This window comes from Ictidomys tridecemlineatus, unplaced genomic scaffold (genome assembly GCF_052094955.1).
Source record: "Ictidomys tridecemlineatus isolate mIctTri1 unplaced genomic scaffold, mIctTri1.hap1 Scaffold_106, whole genome shotgun sequence".
NCBI lineage: Eukaryota > Metazoa > Chordata > Mammalia > Rodentia > Sciuridae > Ictidomys > Ictidomys tridecemlineatus.
Window position 1 is genome coordinate 203,205 of NW_027521011.1, and position 25,756 is coordinate 228,960.

At 38.2% G+C, this 25,756-nt stretch overlaps 1 protein-coding gene across 2 annotated transcripts; it reads right to left on the reverse strand.

The window, feature by feature from the left end:
* Positions 1–1,938: 1,938 nt before the first annotated feature.
* LOC144372455 (VPS10 domain-containing receptor SorCS1-like) lies at positions 1,939–22,126 on the reverse strand. 2 transcript variants are annotated; one of them, XM_078035822.1, is made up of 6 exons: positions 22,053–22,126; positions 21,711–21,787; positions 19,453–19,570; positions 17,852–17,982; positions 14,422–14,535; positions 1,939–2,134 (listed from the first exon to the last, which is right to left on the reverse strand). In XM_078035822.1, the coding sequence occupies exons 2-6, from the start codon at positions 21,731–21,733 to the stop codon at positions 1,954–1,956; spliced, it is 567 nt and encodes a 188-aa protein (XP_077891948.1). In that variant the 5' UTR covers positions 21,734–21,787; positions 22,053–22,126; the 3' UTR covers positions 1,939–1,953. The 2 variants fall into 2 exon arrangements, with proteins under 2 accessions (XP_077891948.1, XP_077891947.1); XM_078035821.1 differs by lacking the exon at positions 22,053–22,126 and having other exon boundaries at positions 21,711–21,871.
* Between the last annotated feature and the right edge of the window lie 3,630 nt (positions 22,127–25,756).

A 25,756-nucleotide genomic window follows, 5' to 3' on the forward strand; every position in this document is an offset into this window, starting at 1 on the left:
TATTCAATGTTGCAGCACCATTATTGAAAAGATTATGATTTGTTTATTGATATTTATGCATTTGTTACTGAAAAAAATATATATATGCATACTCTGTAAGTATAAATACTCATATATATTCATTTCATTAGATTATACATAAACATATATTTTTATATACCTCTGTTTCTTGATTCTGTTCCATTTCTTGACTCTAAGAACATTCTTAGCCACTGTTTCTTCAGAAGTGATGCTTGATCCTTATGTCCCTCTTTGCTAGGCCTATAATTCCATCTGTGTTAGACCTACCTATCATTTCATCATTTTCTACCATTTTTTTTAGTTGTATATGGACATAGTACTTTATTTTATCTATTTATTTATGTGGTGCTGAGCATCAAATCCAGTGCCTCACACAGGCTAACCAAGTGCTCTACTACTCATTTCCTTTATTTCTTATCTTTTTATTATTATTATTATTATTATTATACTATTCCTTTTTAGCCAACACTTTCTGTATGGTCTTATTTAGGAATCTGAAATCCAAGCCTATTATACAGTATAATATATCAATTGACAAAGTTCTTGAAGAGAAATATAAGATAAAATATTGTACTAATCCCTTCGAATCCCTCATCTCTCGAGAAGAGAACTTAGCTTCCCAGTCTTCTTGATTTGGTTTGCTGCAAGCTAATCTGTCATAGCCTGAGGCAGAAATCCCCACAGAATTTATTTATGTGAAATACAAGCAATTCCAATTGACCTAAATTAACTTGTATAATTCTAGTTCCAACTACAGGATTTGGGGGAAATCTCAGTATTTAGAATATTGGTCTTGAAAGGCACTCATTTAGGAGTATTAGGAAAAGAGTATTAGATTAAAGCACTGGTTTTTAAGTAGCCCTTGGACCAGAAGGAAAGCATTATCTAAGCCACAGTTTCAAACTCAATATTCATTTATCCGATAGGAACAAAAATACAAATAATTTTGATGTAACCTGACAAAGCAATCCTAATTACTTCACCTTTTTCTTTCAAGTCATGCCGCAGAGCCTATGATTTTGTTCTCTCCTTATTTGTCCTCTCCCAAAAACATTGACATTGTTTTTGTTTGTTTTCCTCCAAGCACAAGGTATAACCTGTGAACTTGCTCCAAAAAGGAATTCTTAGGCTCCATCAACTCTCCAAATGAAAATCTTTGGGGATGTGGCCAAAACACAGCATTTGAACATGCTCTCCAGGGGAGTCCATGCATGTCAAAGACCTGAAGCCAAGAGCTGTCAGAAGAGGAAACTGGAAGGCAATGGTATATATTTAATATTGACTTTTAAAATCCCTTTTTATTTGCTTGGCCCAGTACAGTGCTTGGCACATTTCAGCTTCCCCTAAAATATGGTAGGACTGCCTGGTGTAATAACTGAAATAATGTAATGAAAGTACTTGTCCTGGGAGGCCTTCTTCTTCATTTACAAGATGACAAAAATCCTGTGTGCATTCTAAACCTCATAGGAGAACCTTCATCTTATCTGCCGTCTATGTAGTCAGAAATTTCAGACAACCATAGTTTGGCAAACAATAACTGATGCTCATAATGATAGCCCTCAGGTGTTACCAAAATACAAGCTCTCAACTGTCAAAGATATTAGACTTGGTGATGTTTAGATTGGCCTTCGTGATGTATGTTTGGCCAGCTTGTTCCCTTTGAAAAAAAAATTAAAAAGCCAAGAAGTGAGGCTGAGAGGGCAAAAGCATTAGCATCTGTTAGGTCAGTGAGTATATGTGTGGGTTAAATTACTCTGGGAATACTGTTAATGTATCCTGAGAATATATTTTGCTGAAAGTACCAATAAAGCAAAGTTAAAAGACCAAAAAACCACTGCATCAAAAATGAGAAGGTTAAAAAAGATACGCAAAGGGAACTATGCTTTGTTAGAACAAAATCACCAGCTCTAGAAGGTGAGAGGGAGACAGGAATCAGCCTACCTCTTCCAGCTGCACCATGAGAGTGACATTGTGCCCCTGTTCTGCAGTCAGCTTTCCATCTGCAGTGACGATCCGGAGGCCACGAGGGGCCTTCCCCGGACACTTCTGTGGTTTGGCTGTGTACTGTTCTCGCACGCCATCAGTGCAGTTATTGGAAACCACCTTTCTATACCTAAAAGGAGAAAAGCTCAAATTGTCAACTAGCTCTTTACAAAGAAGATCACTCCCACGAATTTACTACACTGAGCTGCTTGGCCCTGAGGACCATCAGGGACATCATCCACCTACCTTCCTTGTTACTCTGAGCATTAGGGCTGATTCATATCTAGCTTCCAATAGAGATAAATAGAGAGAAATAATTGGAGCAACAAATTGTTACCTATTATTTGCATCTTAATCGACTTCTTTGATTCATCGAATTAACTGATGAATCACTTCTTCATTTCAGAACTGTAGGAAATGCACACAGTGGAAGACATTGTCCCTACACTAAGTCAAAAATCAGGATGAAGAGACATAAGTCGATAATTAAGGAGATCATTTAAAGAACATATAATTAAGGACCAGAATGAATAATACAGTCCTGGGCATATGTTCTAAGATCCCCTTGATGCCTGAACTATGAATAGTAACAAACCTGATAAATACAAGCTTTTCCCTATACACATATGTCTATTAGAAAGTGTGATTTACAAATTAGATACAATAAGAGATTAACAACAATAACAATAAAAGAGAACAATTTCAATAATAGACTATAATAACATTGGTGTGAATGTGGTCTCTCTCTGTCTCCCTCTCTCTCTCCCAATATCTTACTGAACTCCCAGTATCTTCCTATGATGATGGGAGGTGAACAATGGCTACATGATGAGACGCTGTTAACTGAACGACAAAGGCATTGTGATGTAGAGTTAGGCATGGATTCACCTCACTGCTCAGAATGAGACACAGTTGAAAACTAATAAAACGTATTTCTGGAATTTTCCATTTAATATTTTTTGGCTGCAGTTGACCATGGGTACCTGAAACTGTGGATAAAGGGGGACTACTGCATAGATGGCAAGGGAACTTACAATTCAGAGAAAGGATGCTACAATAATGACATAGTACAGAAAAAGCTGGCTAAATTTGGTAATTTCTAATCATTTCTTGAGAAGGTATACTAATTGAACTATTGAAACCTTACACCAAGGAGGCTTCAGTTTTTGCATTCTGAGTAAATCCTTCAAACTTTTGCTTATTTTCATTTTAGCTCTAATAAAAGAATAAATGAATTATCTTACAAATATGTCCCTTTCAATTTATTAGAAATTTATCAGCTTCATGGTAAATAAGAATCTGTATATTCAGGATGACCAATCTTTAAGAACTTTGAGATTCAGTATTACCAATTCATCGTTTTTCCCCCCTGAGGTGCTCGGCAACCCCTGTAGTTATAGTTGATCTCTCAAATTCACTTTTCCAGAGTTAGTAGTAGAACATAAATTGGAAGAAATCAAAATATACTAGACCAAGGTTGGTAAACTTTTAAGAGGCCAGCTAATAAACCTTTTGCTTTGTAGGCTATATAGTCTTTGTCACTACTACTCAGCTTGGTGACTATACCATGAAAAGTTCACACAGTACATAAAAGAATGGGTAAAACTAGGTTCCAGGAAAACTTGACAACACTGGCAATAGATTGGATCTATCTGAGCTGCAGGCAGTTTTCCAATTCATCTACATCTAGCCAATGTCCTTCCCTCTGTTCCTGAATCTCAGAATTGAAAAGCTAAAAGCAGGGTTAAATAATCAATGAGAAACTTGAAAAAGCACTTTGGACATTATGGATCAGCACAAGGTCAACCATTAATACTTAACTCATGTCATGGGGTCGGTGCAAGAATTCCATGAATTTATGTACCCAGATTGCTGAAAACTGCCCTATCACTTAGCAAGTACTTGTGAAATGTTTTCAACTATTTTCAGTTATTATTGTTATTTCTATTCCCTGTTCACAAGCTTCATGGTTTCCAAATGCCCTCCAGATAAACTGCGAATCCTCTAATTCTTCACATAAGCCCCCTACAAGATGATTTTATTCTACTTTTTCTGAAGTTTCTCCCCAGCCAGCTCACTCTGCTCCATCCAAATCTCTTTCTAATCTTCTTGAAACCACTTATTTTCTTCTGCTCCTTCTGCTTCTGTGTTCTCTTGCATGGCCAATTTGGATTATTTATCCCTATAATACATCCTTTCTTTACTATTACCCTGTACTGCCTCTTTACAGTAGTAAGATTGAGCCACATCTATACTCCTAAAGAGGTCTTCATGATTCATATAATAGAAATTATTTGAATTGCATGATTTCACAAGATTCCTGAGAAATGTATAAACTTTAAACCTCCTTGAGGGTCTCCTTGCGCTCAAATAAGCAGAGCTCAGAATCTAGCTCACTGGCATGACTGTATCAGTTTACATGTTGACATACCAGCATAGCATCAGTTATTACTGCTGCCCCAAACACTCACCCCTCACCCACCAAATGAGCCGTGCTGATCTCTAGCCTGGGAGTCCTTGCTTCTCCTCATAATCCATCAACTAAGGAGTTAACACCTAGCTGAATGGGCAGCCTCCAAATTCCAGCTCCAGCACTTAGATCACCGCCCATTCTGCTGGGTCACTGTCATGCCTGAGCCATTTGAACATCAGCCTAGAAAAGAAATTCCCTTTTATGATTTTATGAGTGTAAACTGATTAAGAGAGAAAATAGGGCAGGTGGGAGAGGAAAGAGGGGGAAAAAAACTCCCATGGTGCATACGTTGGAGAATGAAAACATTTTGGTAACAGCAATAGTAGCAAGAAAATGACCAGCAAAACCCTCCGTAATAATCATGGCATCTCAGGGAGTTTAACTGTGCATTAGAAACTGCCTGCTGGTTTCAGAGGGGTGGCAGTGTGCAAACTAAAGGCAGGTTATGTTTTTTAATTGCATAGCATCAAACACACCTGTGGCTCCATCTTGGCGAGCAGTTGGCATCATGAGGTGCAGAGTATTTCTTTTGTTTGTCACCCATTCTGACCTGAGGTTCTTCTAAATCCTGCAGCAACATGAGTTCTGCTTCAACCCAAAGCATGAATCTATCCTCCTGGGATTCTGCCACAGAGAAGGCTGTTGGTGATTTTTTTTGAATGCTCATTAAAAAAAACCATTCTGAAACCATTTTATTTCTTGGATGAAAATGGCATCACATTAGCCCTACCAGACCTGTCCCTGAAATTTAGAAGAAAATTGTGCAGAAATACAGAGTTAATTTACTCAAGTAAGCACACACCTGCTTTTTGCATTACAGAATGGTTCTATTTTCATCCCAGCAGCTGTCCCTGGGTCTGAGTTACATAAATGAATAATGCATTTAATATGTTATTAAATGGGGCTGCTACCTCCATAATAACAAGGCAACTTGTGATTATGTTGGACCTGAGCTCTGGATATTACTGAGATGCATTTAGTTGGTAAAACATTCTTCAATCTGCCAAGGAGAAAAGTGCTTAGTAGAAAAGTGCAAGGGAGTCTGTACAATTACTGAAAAGGAAATATTCTGCAAATGTGCCTTTGATATTTCCTACAGCTCATCAGTGGAGACTGGTTTATTACTCCAACACCCCCAGTTTCAGCCATTCTCCTCCTTCCTATCTTGATATGACTCTGTCACCTCTTCCTTTTTACCCATACTTTCTTTCATTTTGCTTCTGTGCTGCCTGGACAATTTTTTTAAAAAAAGATGAAGGCCATATTTTCTTCTTTGTGAGGCTAAACCTGGAAAGAAGAATTGTGAGTCTTTATACTCCAGATTTTTCTATTCAGCCTTTTTTTTCCCCTCTTGTGAATTTGAGGTGGTGTGGTCAGACTATATGTATTTATAACTATTCACTTATTAAGGTAAGAGTATTGTGTAAGCTCAGCAGATCTCAAATCTAATAATAACTGCATATTTATGGACTACAATGTAATCAATATAGACATTGTAGAAAGATTCAATCAAGGTAACAAATATATACATCAAGTTATTTTTTTGTGGTGCAAACATTAAAAATCTATCTTTTTGGAAAATCTTAAATGAACAATATGTTGTTATTAACTGTGGTCCCGTGCAGATTACTAAAACTCATTTCTCCAGTCTAACTACAACTTGTATGCTTTAAAGGACATCTCCCTTTTCACTATCATCTACCCACTATGGTAAACACCTTTCTCTTCTGATTCTATGGCAGCAAATTTTTAATATTCCACATGTAATTGAGATCCTGTGGTGTTTGTCTTCCTGTGCCTGGATTATTTCACTTGGCAGCATGTCCGCTAGTTCCATCCATGTTGTTGGAAATGACTGAGGGTCATTCTGTTTAAAGACTTCTTAGTAGTCCACTGTGTATACCACATTTCCCTTATTCATTCATCTACTAATGGACACCTATTTGGCTTCCATGTTTTGCCCACTGGAGTAACGTTGCAATGAATATGAGAGTACACTTATCTCTTTGACATTCCATAAGATGCAGAAATCTCACTTCTATCTGACCCTTTGAATCACTTGAGGGCATTTTATACATTTATGATGCCTAGGACCTTCCCCTAGGAATTTGAATTTAATTGGGAACTTTGGATATCAGTTTGTTTTGTTTTCACTTTAAATCCCCTGTTGATTCTAGCTTACAGCCAGGATTAAATGCCAGTACCCTGGAGGTTAAAACTAGTGTTGTGGAACCAAATTGTCAATTGTTTTTCATTCTATGTGGGATACTCTTTCCTCCTCTTACACTTTGACTCATGCTTTAAAAAATAACCCAAGAAATCAGGCTTTGATGTAAAGATGCATCTTCCTTTTTTGTCATAGGAATTATAACATATAATGACTGAGGTAAACTGGAACTCTAGTTCTTGCTGTACCCAGTTGAATATTATTGCCACTGAGTGATGGTTTCCCATATTAGCACTCACAATGAGAAAAAAATAAAATAGTTTCATTTTTTGGATTGGACTATGTGCTTTGGTTTCAAGGGAAAACTCTGCTTTGTTCTAATGATACTGGACTTAATGAAGTAGGAAATACAGCAAGCATTAGGGACACAGAAGGGGGTTGGGTCTGGGTACAGTGTGTGGCTAAGACTTAAAATATTCCTAGACCTACTACCCTTAACAATGCATGTAATGAGGAAACAGCAACATGTGTATGTTCATGTGCATAAATTTAAAGAGCTATATACCTACAGACCTCTGATGGCAGTAGTAGGGATTAACAAAGGAATAGAGATAGGTTCTTCCATAACTTTACTGAGAGAAACTGCCCCCAGGAAAGCAGTGGTGGAGGAGTCCAGGTCTCCTTATCTTCAGTGACTGTGCCAGACATCCAAGCTGACAGGCCTTACTGGTGGCTGGCTATATGTATCCATTGTGTGTAGGTATATGCAGCTCAAAGATGCTTTAATTGGAATCCAGGTGATAAAGCATGCTCATTGATAAGAATGTGCCCATGAATCAACAATCATCCTATGCAACAACCCTAATAGCAACATTTAGAATGTCCATGGCTGACTAGGGAGGTCTTCCAAATTCTTTACCTGAAGGCAAAACCACTCTGTGAACTTTTCCCTTAAACCAAGTAGGCAGACCTAGGGATAAGGGCCTGGAATGAGACAGAAAACCAAGTGAATGGAATAAAGTGGCTCTTGCATTAAGCAAGATGAAGCACAAGTTATTTAATTTTGAATAGTAAATGGAATGGGACTTCCTTTTGAACACAAGCATGATAAAATGGGGCATGCGGCCACACTTGACTAAATGGCTTAATATAAAGAATCATGAGAACTGGCTCATAGGATCCACAATCTGAGTCAATTCATTGTCAAACCGAATTATAGAAACATGTTTCCTTTTTTAGAATACCTGCAGTCCAAAGAATCCTACCATTGAATCATTTCAGTTGATCAAGTAAATTTTAGAGTTTGAAGGCATCTCAAAGATCATCTAATCCCCTTGTTTTGCACATCAGGAAAAGGAGTTAGCTTAGAGAATTGCACAAGGTCAGACAGAAAATGTTTAGGAGTCCAGGGACTCTGGGCTAATTTGCTGTTCTTTTGCCGCTTTGCCAGAGCACCTGGGTGAGAAACACTAATGCCAATGCTATCGATACGGGTAGGAACAACCATAAGAGGAAGTGGGTGTCCATGACTGTAATACGCATCTTCCCAATCCCTGTGACTTCCATGAAAAGATGGGAAACCTCAGCTAAGAAGCATACTCTGAGGAGTCAACTTCACATCAACAAGCAATAATTGTGTGTTCAAATTGAGACTGCAGAGTTCTTGGCTAGAAAACAACTACACAGTCCCCTGCAGTGATCAGTCTGTAAATAATGCAAGTGATTTCCTTTCTGTGGACTTTAAACACATGCACCACTTTTAGGGCCAATTATTCTCCTTGATGCACACTGACAAATTTCATTGAACAGAGATCAGACAGAACATCAAAATCCCCACAGGGCACCTGGAATAGAGTCACATGGGAAAAGATCACAGCTCACGATGTCCCTGGAAATAGCAAATTCAAGGGAATGGTATGTTAGATAGGGGTTCAGTGTTTCTATGGCTGCTGCAGAGAGGAATATGTTTATAAAAGCCTATTTTAAAACATCCAAAATGTATGTTAATAGTATGGAAATTGTTATTTTTCATAGAACTTAAGTCTGTATTTTTTTTTCTTGGACTCACTAAATATTTTATATAGCGACAGAAATTAAACTATCATTTTAAAATTGTGCTTCATGAGTAAATATCCCCATCATATATTGATAAACTAACCCTGAGAAATAGTAAGAGTTGTCTTTGAACATTCTTCCATGAGGTATTAATGGCTCCTATAAAGAAATTCCACAGACAGAAATTTCTACATGCACTTTAAAAAAATACATCTAGAAATAACTGCAACTTAATAGCAAGAAGAAATCTGTCCCTTGAGAAGATTATCTTGTTTTCTTAGAGCAAACCAACCCAGTGCCACTTTATTTGATATTTACAGAATCTTTTTACTACTGGCATGAAACAAGCAATGTCCTAGTTAATTTAGCAACTTAAATTTGCAGTGTGTTCCTTGGTTCCAACACACTATAAACAAAATTTAACCATATATAGGTATAACTCAGTGAGGCTGTGCTTGTGTATGTGCAAACTGAGATAATTATAGATACTGGTGGAGAAAAAAAGGGAATGAATTTCAAGTTATTTCAGCATTTACATGCAACAGAATATGAAATTAATATGGTTGTCATTTTGTTTGAGCAAAAGAAACATGTTTAGCAGTCAGGTAAATGAGTTTCTGGTCAAAATGGCATGAAAGATAGACATGTGTTTTGGTGTACCACAGTTCTATCACTTTCTAATTATGTGACTTTAGGCGCTTATGTGGGTACTTCTTTTTGTTTTATAGACAGCACAGCAGAGGTTTAGATGAAAAATGTCCCAGATATCAGCATTGCAGTGACAACCAGGCATCAAATACATGTCTGGGCTACAGATTCACAATAAAAGAAAGTTCCCTACCTCTCTCTTTTTCTCTAGAGAAACCCTTAGATGATAGAAATTGATGGTATTTGTATTTTGTAATACATGTACCCAGCATTATGCTACATGCTTTCTATATGGTATCACAGTTATTCACACTTGAAGGCAAATAGCAAAATGTAATAGGTTAAGAAACTAAGGCTCAAAGAAACTAAATCACTCACGAAAGATAACAGTCAATGGTAGCTTTGGATGGAAAACCCTCCATCATTTCATTCAAAAATCTTTCTATTTTACACCATATGAAATATCCTTAATTATATTTCACTTTCCATCCAAGCAGGCAAAGCCCTTACTTTTCATCTGGATGTGAAATGGTTTGTGAATGTTTTAAGGGGCCAGAGGTGAACCAGGCAGGTCGGTGACAGTGGAAGACAGCAGGGCTTTGCTGACTCACTGCTCCAGGTGTGGACATTAGAAACCCTGATACCTGTGGACCAGGAGTCAGGATGGCGGCCCCCTGGAGGCACATTCTGCGCTTACTCACTTCTTTTTTAAACCATCTTTTCTAGTTTTAGACAAGAACTGAAACAGAAATTGTCCAAACGTTCACTTCTATACAATGAAGCTGATTAACATTTTGACATCTCCTAAAAAACTGCCTTTCTAGCCAGGTGTGGTGGTGCATACCTGATATCCCAGCAGCCTGGGATGCTGAGGCAGGAGGATCAAGTGCTCAAAGCCAGTCTCAGCAAAAGCAAGGTGTTAAGCAATTCAGTGAGACCCTGTCTCTAACTAAAATGCAAAATAACCTATTACATTTTGCTATTTGGGATGTGGCTCAGTGGCTGAGAGCCCCTGCGTTCAATCACTGGTACCCCTTTCCCCTGGCAAAAACAAAAAACAAAAAAACAAAAAAACAAAAAACAGCCTTTCTGTTGGCATATTAATAACATATGCAGGAATTTTTCCACCTTGGTGAAACCTGAGAACACTGCTCTATACACACAGTAGTAAGCTGATTCTGAAATCAACCATAACCATTTATACATTGAATCATTCAAAACTAAATAAAAAGTAGGAAGGTCTTCCTGCTTGCTTCCAACTAAGCTTTCAAAATGGTGGTGCTGGAAGGTCTGCTTTCTGCCCTGGACTGACAAGGTGACCTTTAGACCCACTCAGTTCAAGTTTTGACTACATTTCTGCTCCAGAAGCAATTCTGGGAGGTTCAGCCCTGGAGTAACCTGCAGGTAGGCACTAACTGCAGGCCAAGCCACAGCTGGGATTCTTCTGCACTTCACCCCAGTCCTGAGGTTATCCTACACTGACTGAGTACAAGCTTCTCAAGGACAGGTTAAAACAGTCATTGGACAGACTCAGGGGGCACAGTGGCTCCTTACTTCTATAGCTTCCAGGCACTGGTGTCAGAGCCTTGAGAAGATTACCAGTGTGGCCCTGTCACCAGTCATGTCTTGTTCTTTGTGCCAGAAATGACCCTGTTTACCTGATTCATCTAGGAAAAGCTTACTTGAGCTTCCCCTCATCTTACCCTTATTGAATCCACTGGCATTTGCCTTCTAAAGAGGGAGGCAGTTAATTCAAATTCCTACCTTGTGGGACTCACAGGCAACAGGTGGGCAGGAAGCTCCTGTTTAAAACCCTGTGAGGGAACTATTTGGCACCGCCTGATACTCAGGTCCAGTTGGCTGAGTGGAATTTGCTTTATAATCTAGCAGAAACACCTCCATTGCCAAGAGATTTAATTAGCTTTGTCTGTTTTTAATAACAAGTAATATGGTATTGGAATGTTAATTGTAGCCTTATTTATAGTGACAAAAAAACCCAAAACAACCAACCCAAATGTTCAATGAAGGGAAAAATTAAATAATTCTATAACACTTAATACCATGGAATAAAAAGAAATGAGATGGAAAGTAGCCTTCTATATTCTGACTTGGAAAGATGTTTAAAATATGTTTTTAACTTAAAAAGGGAAATAGAATATCTATCACATAAAAACAGCAAATCACACAAAAACAGCCCTCCAAATCGATTTTATGTACTTTCTCTTGGCATAGTTATTCACTGGTGAATGCTAAAAAAAGTGTTTGGAAGCATGAATACCAAATAAATAGTTGTGGGAATGGGGCTAGGATTGGGTAATGATCCAAGCAGATTTTAACACCTAAAACATATCTATCTATACAATTCTTTTGTAATTAAATGTTTTTAATAGAAAGGTAGCAGCATTGTAGTGACTACAATATTATATGCTGAATCTGTGCTTATGAAATATTGCTGAATCAACATACAGCCAAGGGACATCTGAGGCGATATGCTGCACTGACATTAGGAAAGACAGAGAGTTATTTTTTAGTTTCACCTACCTTTTTCCACTTCACAACTCTAGAGCTGGCTACAAACACTGCACATGGGAATTTGATGTTGTGAGGTCTTTTAAGATGACTCAGGCCCTTGTACCAACTGAAGGTCTCCCAGTTCCCCATGCAAAATGAGTGACTCACTCAATACACTGATCAGTGAGTTTACTACTGACACCTCTCCCTCCGACTGTCCCCTACAAGACCCTAATCCAGTGGTTACTCTTCCACCTATGAGCACCATTCTTAGAAGTGCAGGTCATACCTATTGATGCCTAGAACTTACCACATGTTCTTTTTAACATAAGCTCTTAGGCTGATGCTGATGCTTTTGTGCAAAATGTTTGAATGGAATGTACAAACTCAGTGGATAGCAACCTAATAAAAATCACCTGGGGTCAGAAGCTATCATTAATGCTCATTGATTTGAACATCACCCTGAGGGTGCAGGTTGTACTGTAGGAGACTGTGCTCTGATTTTGACTATTGAACATAAACAATTGCATTGATACACATTTATGTAACCCGGACACTTATCACCAAATCAACTGAAACTGTAATTTTTCAAGGGCACAGGCAATAAATGCTTCTGAATAGGAAATTGTAACTTAATAATTTGATGTTTCATTTTATATAAGTCAGTATATTCAGGACTTATACAATCTCAATAAACTGAAAAGTAAGAGGTCACTCCATCTTATTCCTGTGATTGCATCAGATCTGGAACAACTGTGACCTATTATGCTTCAGATTCCTCTCATTAACACCAAAGAGAGAATAATACAATTATTTGGATTGATTTGAGTTAGTGGTGGAAATAAACAATTCTTAAATTACCTTTAGAGATTCCCAGTGCCCTTTACAATGTCCAAATATGCTGGTACATGCAAATAATCAAATATTTTTGTCTTTGCCTTCCTTCTCCATTAAGTTGAATTAAATAATCAGCCCTTTTTATTTTGTTCTCCAAGGTACTAGATGCTATAGACCTCCCTGACCTATTACATTTTCCTCATATTTTGTGCTTTTATTTAAATGAATCATAGTTTATTCCTTCATCCAAAGGTATTCCTTCATCCAAAGGAATCCCTAACATCAGACATAGGAATAGTCAAAGTCCATTTCTGCATCTTTTACTCCTTTAGAATAATGATTTATAAAATTTGGTTTATATTATTAAAATTATTTAATATTTAAAATATTAAAAAATTTTAATAAAGAAGTACATAAATGAAAATTTCACTTCCTGCAGTGGATTCTGTATCCTACAGCTGGCATTAGAAATGAGAAGAAACTTGGACAAACAGACCTAGATTATTGTTAAGATCTTAATTCCCCTTCTTTCTCTTTTCTTTCCCTCCCATCTCCTTCCCTTCCCTTTTCTTCCTATCATTTTAACCTTTTAATATGAGAATTTGGAAATAGGCACAAAAGAGAGAAAATAGTACAATGATCAATACTGTACTCATTACTCATCTTCAAAAGTTTTCAATAAGTATACTTCTTATCCAAGCACAAAACACAGGCATTATACATCTTTAAAAGAAAAGACTTATTTTCCTTATCCTAACCAAAATGCCTTTATCACAGCTAAATATAGAACTCCTTTAAATCACTGGTGATAGTTAATTCAATATCAATCTGACTGGGCTACAGGTGCCCAGATATTTAGTTCAACATTTTTTTGGGTGTTTCCGTGAGGATGTCTTTAGATGAGATTAACATTTATATAGGCAGAAAAGCAGACTGCCCTCCTGATGTGAGTAGACCTAAATTAATCATGTGAAGGTCTGAATAGAACAGAAAGTCTGACAGTTTGATAGTCTCCCCCACGCTCACCCCAGGTAAGAGAGAATTCTTATGACTGATGTCCCACAATGTGGGACATTGGCTTATTTCCTAGTCTATGGATTCCAGCCTAAATGTTGTTTCTTTCTGGGTCTCAAGCTTCTTGGCCTTTGGACAGGAACTCTACCACTGGCTTTCTGAGTCAGACTGGAACTAAGCCATCAGCGTTTCTGAGTCTCCAGATTGATGATTCATCCTGCAGATCCTGAAACTGTCCTGTTTCCAATTCACATGAGGCAATTCCTTACTACAGACAGAAAGTGAAGCACACTCCTGTTAAAACTTGTAAGTTGAAAAGTTAATGAGCTCCCATTTTGACTCAGGCTTCCACATCTACAAAACAAAAAGCACATAAAAAATCATCTATTTGGCCTTCCTCATGCAGATTGAGTGAGTGTAAGAGGTAACCTCACATGAGTAAAGAACTGATAAAGTATCAAAGAGTAAAGAAATGTCTATGTCAATAGCATCATCATCTTCTTCCTCCAAGGAAACCTTCCTCCTTTGTGTATTTGAAACCAGAGTTTTAGTCCCAGATACAAAGTGCACTATCAATGCCAAGCTGTGCTGTCTTATTAAAATGAAGCACATGAATTACATAGTCTTGGATCAGAAGTAATTCTGTCAGTTGAACACATGCTCAAAAGCCTAAAAGATTGATCCTCTCGAGGTCACTGCCTCCGAAACTCACCCAGTACTATTGAGGTAGCTCTGTCCAATGCTGCAGTCCTTTGAGAGAGAGGATGGATTGAACCAAAATGCTGGCAGGCACTGCCCATTGCTGTGTCGCTCATAGCCATAGTCACTGTGGGGGAAAGAGCCAAGATAAACCTTTCAGTAGGTGGAAAATGACTCAGAACAATTTCATGTTAGTCCACAGCCACCTTCTACCCCAGTCAGTCAAAAGGATGTATTCCCTAAATCAATAACTTAAAAATGGAACTTGCCTCTCATAGACTATCTATCAACAATCCATGAAAACCTCCTGCAGAATTGATAATTCCATTTAAGCACCTTTAAGTTAAAATAGTGGATTATGTTCTCATTAGAAAGAAACACTGAATGTAATTAGAAACCAGGCAGTGGTGGAAGCTGGAGCTCTAGACATGACTCCTCCATAGAGTTTAATACAGCCACATGTGGCACAGGCCTCATTACAGGTGATGTCTTTGGGATGTTCTTCCAAGACATCTGGATTTACCGACTGGAGCAGAGCCAGGTTTCCCTGTGCACAAACCATATGTTTTAAAGTCACGGCCAAAAAAATGTCCTTCAGAAGTGTCTAGAGCATCCCCTTAGGAAAAGTTTTGTCCCAGGTAGTAATTGCTGTCAGTTGGGACTAACAGCTCTATAACTTCTCTCTGGTTTGGAAACTGTCTGTCTTCTCTCCCAGTCCTCTGTCTTTGCTTCCAGGGGCCTCTGAGTGGCCTGATATTCTTGGCTTCTGGGAGATGAAACCAGGCACAGAGGATGACAACAAATTGCACCTCTGCATGCACAGACAAATTACAGGCAGCAATCAGCAAGCATTAGTAGGAATTGGCCCATCTGTGTAATGGAGGTGAGATGCTGGCACATGAGGGGTGGGAAGGAAGACATCGGCTGAGCTCAGGGGCCTGTCTCCAGGCAGCTGGTACTTAGAATTCTGCACATACCAGCTAGATTTGGTTCTGGTTCAACACAGCATGAATAGTAAGACTTCAGAATCACTGCCTCCAGGACACCCAGTGCTCACTTCAGGGAATTACATTAAAAATGCTGGAGCATGCCTGGCAAGGTCACCTGGGGCAATGGCCAGGGAACCAAGCTAAAAGGGAACATTTAGTAACAACACTTTTCATTACATTGCAGTCAGGTGGAATCACTGAAACCCCAGCCACCAGTAAAAGCCCAACAACGTCATGGTGAGCCTTCCAAAATATTTTCACAAATCATGCAGTTCCCCCAAATCCCATCTGACCAGAAAAACCTTACAATGGCCTTGTTCATGATTAATTTTCTTCTTGTCTAAATGCAGTTCACCTGGTGAGATGATGACAGATCCCCTTCACAAATGAATGCAAGGATGGGGCCAAGGGATAGGGAAGGAGAGAAGCCTGGTTGCTTTCCTTATCCTGGGTTTCCCCCACTCTGGAGTAGCTTTCAACTGAACATGAAGAACAGGAACAACATGCTGGTTTATTTTGGAACCTTGCAGAAAATAAACCTAAGAAGTGTCTCCAGGAGAAACTAGGGGATTGGGGTCTCTCTTCTTACTTATCCTCTTAAATTTTCTACCAGAGAATAAATTTGCTCTCTGAAAACAAATGACTGTTACATAAGGCCAAAGCTAAGCTGGTAGTGTAACATGCTGACTTCCTCTGCAAATCCTCCTTGAATAAAGTGCATGATGGGAAAGAGGGTTGTGATGACTGACTTAAAAACCCATGGTAAGATTTCTTATAAATGTATTTCAGGATGTCAGTGCCAAAGTGCAGGACAGGTATAAAATTATAAAATTTTTGTCACTTTATTAGTGTAATGTTACACTGACTACAACAGAAGTCACTGTTGGGGAGGCTCCTGTGGAAGTCCTTATGAGCTAAAGTCATTGCAGCTCTATTGCCTTGGCTGACCCCAAAGAGATACGGCACTAGTTCTTTTTTAATTATTTATTTTTTGGTTCCAGAGATTGAACTCAGAAAGCCTAACCACTGAGCCACATCCTCAGCCCCTTTATATATATATATATATATAGATAGATAGATAGATAGATAGATAGATAGATAGATAGATAGATAGATAGATATAGATATAGATATAAAATTAGAGACAGGGTCTCACTGAGTTACTTAGGGCTTCACTAAGTTTCTGAGGCTGGCTTTGAACTCACAATCCCCTTGCCTCGGCCTCCTGAGTCACTGGGATCACAGGTGTGCACCACTGTGCCCAGATGACTTGCCTTATCCATCAATAAAGGGGATAGCTATGGGTAGTTGTCAGACCACTGGAGCACAGTTTTGCCAGGCCTTCCCAGTACTACTCATTCAGAGAACATCTCCTACTGTTAGAGAAGGCAAAATTCTTCTAAAATATGATTATACACACACACACACACACACACACACACACACACACAATGTCTCAGTTTGATCACTGATATTTTGATGATCAGGTATTTGACCTGTGATGGTTACACAGTTAGAAATAAATTGTTAAATACCTGGATAAAGCTCTTATCCAGGTCACATTTCAATTGTTCAACATCTACATACCTATTTAGTGATTGTTTTCTCTAAAGTAAAAAATACACACACACACACAAATGCATAACTATATACAACAGAAATACAGAAGAAGAGGAAAATAAATAACATAAAATGTGATAGAGATAATTACAAATGGAATAATTATTTACCATTAATAATTTGTCAACCTTACCTGACCACTAAACACTGACTAAGAATAAAGTGAAGGTACTCATCCTTGGTCCCTTAAGCAAAGTTTCTGCTTAGCAAATGTACCAGCAAGAATTCTACAGCACTCTGAGTTTTGTTTAAACCTCTCAAAGTCTCAGTACTTCTCCAGTTTTAACTAGCTTCTTTACCAGTTCAAAGATTCATAATGCCATCAAAGCCATCCTGACAGTGAGCTCACAAATGTCTTCCACATCTCTATTAGCTGTATTCAGCTGACCACTGATTGAAAATTTTCAGAGATAGAGAATTTACTGCTTTATAAGACTATCATTTCCTACTGAAAACCCTGGATTCCAGAAAGAATTTATCTAGACTTTATCTTTGTACCCTGCAAAGTCCAATTATTGTTTTCAGATTTGCTGTCCAAAGTAACATAGGATAGATCTAGCTTCTCTTTTTGACCAAAGTATCCATCAACTCTATGAAGATAATTACCAACTATCTTCTTAATCCTTTTTAAATCTAAAGAAATGCCTGATTTTGTCATCACGTAGGCACATAGCTAGTAACCATGATGTCCCCAAGAGATAATCTTATAAGAATCTGAGGTTTGCCATGAGCCCTACATAGGTCACTCACTACTATTTCCAATCTAAACTCTCTTCAAGGGCCATATGTATTTGAAATATAGAATGACTCCATGGAATAATGGTGCCAGCTCACCAGTCAAAATCAGCTTCTGTGCAAACACAGGGTTCAGATTCCATAGCTCCTGCATATTTTCCTTGCATACAGTTCCGCTCGGATTTTCGCTTCTTGTATATCCTCTTGGCTCCCATGATGCATGCTTCCCCCTGTGAGCAGACAACCATCACACACAGCTGGGCACATAGCTTGTATGTTTTCTGTTCCATTTTAGAGAAGGTTAGGGAGATATTCACAAACCTTAGTGTAATACAGATTCTGGTGTGGTACTTTGTGCTAACAGCATTTTGTTTTTGATGTCTATCATAATATGTGACTATAAAGATAATCCTAAGAAGTACTGGAATTTGTCTAATAAATTCCTAACTCTTCATGTGTTTAACAAACTGGTACTGGGGGAGGGTTACATCTTAGTGCTACAGAGGACACACAGATAATTAAGACAGATTATAACTAGTTGGCAAACCAGTAGTAATTAAGTTCAATTCTCTTCTAACAAAAGATTTATACAATTGGTCATTTATGAGCATACGAAATACGAGTGTTGCTAAGAAATGTAAAGAACCATTTTGTCCCGATTTATTATGCTTCTGCCCACACATCTTTATAGCACTGATTTTATGTTCATCTACTAGACAAACAAGAGAACTAAATTCAGTGTTTTCCATGAAATAAATAAAAGCTTTGAATATCACAATGCTTATGCATCCCAAAGGGGAAAATAGCAGCAATGTAAGTGAGCGATAATTTTATTGTTGAGCCTCTGAATAGGGAGGGTGTTTCTAGCTAATGCAGCACCCACTGTCAAACATAGCTTCTTTTGTGCTTCTGAACAACGAGGGCAGAATTGTGTTTAATTGGTTCTAGGCTGTCTTTCCTGAGGCTCCATTACACATCTTCATGCAAATGCAATCCTTAGTCCAGGTTTGGAACCTACCATGTTTCACTGCCTGAACAAAGTGATGGCTTTGTAATAAGAGCTTCCACTAGATCCTCAGAGAGGCCTGTAGAAATGGCTCCCACCATAGAAAATTAAAGGGACATTTTCATCCAACCCTTTTGATGTGAACTGAATAACTAAGAGGCCAGGATGTAGTAAAGTTTTCTATTCATAATTCTGTATTTTTATACTTTGAGTACCTTAGAAGGAGGCAAGAAGTACTATGTATTCCCAGGGAACCCAGGAAATGGACAGGAAGGGTTTTTCTGGAATTGCTTAGGGAGCATTACTTTGTTATTTTATGCATTGCCTCTGTCTGAAACGGTAGATAAAATGGAAGATCTTTTCCTTACCCTGCCCCCACTGTATGACATGCTCAGATAAATTATGTTTGAATCTCAGTGCTGAGTTGGTATTTTGAGTTGTAAGTCTAAGCCAAGCACATTTGAATTTTATCTCATTATATTCTAGCATAATACAACAGAAATAACTTCACAACAAGATATAAATGTTGAGTTTGTTCAATGCTGTGTCATGCAAAATATGTAAGAACGAACGAAAGGAAGAAATGGGCATTTTGGCCTAGAGATCTCCAGTTTCTAAGCCTGAAGGACGGGCTTTCCTTGATCACCTCTCATGCCCCCTGCCCAGGGCTCAGTCTCAGCTGTCTTCCCCTTACCTGGCTGTGTAGCTGCCAAGGCCTGTAGTCCTCCTCGGCACACCATCTGTCGAAAATGGACTTGTAGTCCACTTTAACCAGCTGCCATTCAGAGCGGTGGCTGAAGTATCCAAACACTCTTCAGGGTTCATGATGATAAAAGTAAACACGATAATCACAAGGGCAACAGTATTGACAAGAGCTTGCATTTGTTGTGTTAACTCTGAACCTGGTGTTCACAGGGGTGTCATGTGTCATGCCAGGCACATTACATGGGTCAAAGCTTTTAATTGTCCAAATACATTTATGAAGAGGATACCATTATGGGCTCCTCATTGAAGATAGATAACTTGAGGCTCAAAGAGGTTCATCCGAACCAAATTCAAGCCACTAATCATGGGTACAGATGGATCTCAGTGTATTTAACTTAAGAGTCCACTTGTATATGTTGTACCACAACAATAATTGACAAAAATGACAGAGAAAACAGTCACAAGAAGTGCAATCTAGGTGATCCAAGATTATACTTGAAAATTTTAGAGCTAATATACCCTTTTTTTGTTGTTTGTTTGTTTTCTTTGTTTGTTTCCATGCTATTTGGTGTTTCCACCAGTCCCTAGGGAAGTAGACACCACAGCCAAATGGTAATGGCGTGCTCCTACATTGAACATTCTACTCTCCCTACTCAGAGACTCAGGTGTTTAATGCAGTGATTGAATCAACAATCATATGTGTAGATAAAAGCCACAAAGTGGCAAATATAAAAACTGAATAAAAGCAAATTATGGAATAAATTGCTAATCTAGCTATGTTTCCCATGAGCAAAAGCATAGCTATTAGGCATATTAAATTTTTCTTGATGTTTTCTATCATTGAAAAAAAGTGCAGTATGGGGTTAGAAAACAAGCCAATTATTTACTTTGATTTTGAAATTTTCAATGATGATAGGATCAACTACTTTGAAACCTTCCTTTTCTGTTTTCCCATGGCCAATTTTCTAGGGGAAGGAAATATCACAGTTTCGTATTCCAAGTTCAAAGCCCATATTTTTAAACCCATAGGCAGCCGAGTCATTAATCAAGTCTTTCACAAATTAATGATCATCACTTTTCAGACAAGAATGAATGTAAATGCAATTTCACAAGAACAGATTGTTCTCATGGTTTTCCTAATATACCTCACAATTGGGTTAGGTAAAGAGCCATAGAAAATAAAATCCCTCATGGGGTTTTGATCAAATGCTGTGTTCTGACTGAAATAGAAATTATACTTAGATGCCTGAGACTTTCTGCATATACACTCTGCTTATATTAAAATTTTAAATGCATAGTTTTATTTGCTCCTGAAATAATTCCTTCTAATTTCCCTAACTCATTGAATATAGAAAGAAAAGAGCTTTTCTCTTCTGCTACCACCCCCAGTCTGAGTCTCCTCAAACCTATCAGAGCCAAGAAAATGATTGCCCACATTTTTTTTCGCCTTTTTGCTAGGGACTCCTGTAGCAGGGGGCACTGACTGTGATAACAACCTCAAACCTAACAGCAGCAAATCAAAGCAGACTCAGATATAAAACATCTTTCTGGATTTACTCTCCTGTATTAAGGCTGAACCGTACCATAGCTTTCCACTTACATTATGATTAGTGTTTCTTTTCCCAGTTCACCCAGAACCCCATCCACAAAAAGTGGAATAGAAGTGAAACTGTAATTGCTCCAAGATCTCCCTTTGTCAAAACTCAACCTAGTGATAGAGGAAAACAACAGTGAAGGATCTCAAGAGAACCCTTCAAGTTCCAAGTTCCTATTTGATAAATCCACAGGTATTTTGTTTTTCCTTTTTTGGGAAAAATTCCATCAGTTCTAATTTGAAAAAAATGTTCACTTATAAATGTCTTTACCTCCAGGTCCTAATTAAGAATTATCTTTATTAAATAACAAAAGAAATAAAACTGCACAAGAATTTGCTAAACTCAAAAGATTTGTTTGAGACTTTTTTAAAATTTATTTTTTAGTTGTAGTTGGACAAAACACCTTTATTTCACTTATTTATTTTTATGTGGTACTGAGGATCAAACCCAGGGTCTCACACATGCAAGGTGAGCGCTCTACTGCTGAACCATAACCCCAGCCTGAGACTTTTATTTAAAAAAAACCACGTAGTATGTTTTAGGATTCCTGTGTAGCATGTACCACTGCTAAATAAGTTCCTATACTTGAACCAAATTGAACAATTTTTATGCTATTTAAACTTCTGCAATACAACCCAGGGCCTTTTCTTACCTGCCTCCAAGTGTTCCCTGCATCTGAAGAGACAAACATACTGATGTCGCTGTCTGACAGTTCTCAACCTATATTACCTAGAAAGAGCACATCACCATTAGTGAAAAGAACTTTCCACAAAAACTAACAATGGCCTAGATCAGCAGTCTGCATGGCCTGAGAAGGATTTTGACTGCAAGCATTTTGTCCAAGCAGGGGTTTTCAACATACTTGCTTCAGGGTTAATGGTTTAGGTGCCTTTGAAAATATTTCTAGCCTGCTCATTAAATTCCAACCACGGATATCTAGCTTCTTAAAATCAGCACCATCTACAACAGCAAGCAAAGGAGACAAGCTTCTTACCTGAAGCAACTATGATGCTTGGAGCTGTGTCTCTGCTGGCAATGATTCCTGATGTGTAGGGATTCTCAGAGACTTTCAGGTGAAGGTGTAGTGAGCAATAGGGCTACACAGGGAAGAAATGAGAGTCATAACAGCACAAAAGCTAATGGTCACTTAAAGCCCCAATTCAGAGCATTCATGCATCCATCTATCTGTCCATCCCATCAGCCCATCTATCTTTCCCCATACCTGTGTCCTCTTACCACCCATTCGTCCACCCAACTACCACCTTGCATTCCACAAATATCTAGTGTCTTCTAAGTGTAAGACAATTGCCAAGTTTGCAAGAATAGAAAGCTCCTTCACTGTAGGTGTAATTTGCTGATATAAGTGCCAATTTGGTAGTTTGATGAGTATTTAAGTATTATATACATAAAACTCTAGAGGAAGTTTATTACAGGGTTGCAAAGCCTCAAATTTGGACATTTGAGAGGTTACAATTCAAGTAGAAAACATGAGATCTTTCTATTTATTACTATAAAGAGAGAGTATTTTAACAGCCATAAGATAAATACAGACAACACATTATATGAGATTCTAGAAAGTGAGGAGGCACAGTCCAACTTTGGATTGGGCAGGGGGAGTTCCTAGGAGAAAATGGTGGATGAGTAGGCTTTGAACTGTGGGCAAGATGTTCAGACATGGGGAACATCAATAACAAAGCAGAAGAGTTGCAGGGTATAGCCAGGTACGATTAAGAGGAGAAATGGAATCTGAAGCCAGAAAAGGTTGAGTCAGGCCAGGAGAACTTTGAAAAATTCAGCTGGCATCTTTTAGTCATTCTTCAGTTGAGATCCCAATCTTAGTTGGGAAAAGACTGTGTGACATGTACCCATGTCCTAACATTCGCCAAGCAACAGACACAATGTCTCTATTAAAATTCCAAAGTTGGCCTGCACCTCCTTACCTTCTAGAATCCGTTTTATTCAATACAGTAGTCATACTTGTAGACAAAATGCACTAGTAACAAAAATTTAAATGAAAATATGAGGGGTTTGTTTATCTATGTCTGAAAACCTTGATCAAGTTCCCTGATTAAGATATCAACAGCTTTCCAAAAAAAAAAAAAAAGAAAAGAAAAAAGAGGATAATAAATCTACGAATTTTGTTTAAAATAATCCTTGTACTGAGTTGTCAAAAAATACAAGTTTGTGTTTGATCCTATATATTTTTTTCATCTCCCAGGAAGATTACTTTTATCGACTTGAGTCTTTGGAATCACCAATGTATCTCTGTTATTACTTTTATTCTGCTCTGTAAGTCTCAGGCAACAGATATTCAGAGAACTACAGAGATACAATGATTAAATTTATATAGGATGGAGTAAATGGTGAGCTAAAAATGAAACTCAGGAATAAAAGTAACCAAAATACTGGCAAAATAAAACTGCAGATAGTATGAGAGTGTTTTCCTCACTGTCAACACAGAAAGTAAAGCTCCCAAGAAACAATCGATTGGTTTTGTATGAAAATTACACGTAAAACTTTCAAACAACATTTTACTTTATAATGCTATGTAAAAATAAGAAAGATAGCCCCTCTAAAAAGAAACACCAGAGTCATGTATCTGGCATCCTTTTGTCCAAGAGGAAGACTAGAATAGATACTGCTAAATGCTGTAGATGTCCCAGGTCAGTATTGCCCAATGCTCAGCCAACATTAAGACAGAATAGAGTGGGTGCATTCATCATATTCTCCGTGAACATTTTCCTGACAACTGCAGCTTATCAGAAAAGCCTCCCCTTCTCTGATAAACTACAATTTATTTTATGATGCACAATCCTGAGTAACCTATTTCAGGTATGGTTCAGTTTTATCTCCTAAAGAGACACTCTACAAATGAAGAAAGCACGTCAACTGCTTCTTTGCATCTTCTGTGGAATTGTGCATAGAATCCAATAAAAAGATGAATCAATAAAAGGATGTAATATCAAGTACTGCATTTTTTTAAATTGGGGCATGAAAGACATTGATTAACTATTCTACTCAGAACAATGCCAGAGGTACATGGAATTGATCACAAATCATACAATCTGAGTAATGTGACCATTTCCATGGCATCCCAAGAAGCATACTGGAGTTGGGCATCATAAATAGACATCTAGGCTTAATGCAAAGCCGCCTGCACTTTCTAAGAGTGTAGAAAATTCCTGCATTGGGGAATACCAAGCTTGCAATCTTGAGCCAGCTGCTGCCACAGCTGGAAGACTGTGAAACTCAGTTGCCACTTGAGCCAAGGATTATTTGGTGTGGGAAACTTGCCATTACAAAGGAAACAGGACGTTTTCAATTGGCTGCTCTGTTGCTATGGTGTTCAGCGGACCAAGACATATTGATTGGAGAGGAAAAGACACCAGTTTGCACAGTAGCAGCAACATTAGAAATGATCTTTTTGGTGCATATTTTCTCCACTCTCACATTTGTAGTACTGGATTGCCCCCAGCTGGTACATGGAGAATATTCTGTGGTTTTCTTTTCCCCCTTTCTTTCATATTATTTTTCAAAGCATTTACATAGTCTACCCAAATATGTGAAGAAAAACAATGTTAAGTGATTCATTGTCACTTTTTAATTTAAACTTCTGTACTTGCTTTGGACATCTGTCAAAAAGTTAAAAGTCACCAAAGTTAAAACTAATTGAGAGATTTTATTATAATGACGATCAAGTGACTCCAAGTTCCTGCAGGACACAAGACCAGGCTCTGGGATTCGCATGAACAGTTTACGATTCAGAGACACTTTTCCCAACAGCAACCCACCACCCCCACCCCCAGTCCTAAAGATTAAACCTAGGCTTTCACAGAAGATAGACAAGGTCTCTGCCACTGAGCTACATCCCCAGATATTTTTACATTTCATTTTGAGACAATAGTCTCACTATATTGCCCAGGATGGTCTTGAACTTGCAATCATCCTGCCACAGACTGCAGGGTAGATGGGATTACATGTGCAGGCCACCATGTCCTGCTCTTTCCTGCCTTCTTTTATCAAGTTAGCAAGCAGGCCCTGTACACCTACCTACCCTATGTTAATGGTCACAGATGTTGCTATACTTCCAGGGTTGTCTCAAATGCAACAAAGTCAAAGCATAGCTTGCTCCAAGAGCAGTTCTCTGCATCTCTTCTATTTCCATATTTAAAAAAATAAAATGAAAGAGAAATCAATAGAGCAGAGAAAAGGGATGAGAGAGGGGGTATAGAGGAGGAAATTCCAGAAGTAGTGGGAAATAATATTGTCCAAATTATGTTGTTATATCTTGTGCACGTACAAAGAGTAACAACAAATCCCACCACTATGTACAACTGTAATGCACCAATAAAAAGTGTGAAAAAAAGAAAAAATGCAAAAACTTTGAAAAAAAATACAGGAATGCATACTGAAACCACCAATGACCTGGCAGCTGATTTACAGAGGGTGGAGGGACCAGTCACAAGCCTGACTTGCACATATGCATGAGCCATGGCACATCATCAATTGGTCAATTCTAGGAACAATTGGATCCTTAGTCTTTAATCTTTTCAGGGTCAGGTATAATGTTTGAAAATCTAATACAAATTAAGGATCACATAAAAGCACAAGGACAAGCACACAGCTTCCATTCAATTCCAGGGAGCTCACAAACCCTGAAAGCCCATTGGTGGACTTCTAGGTTCTAACGACCTTTCT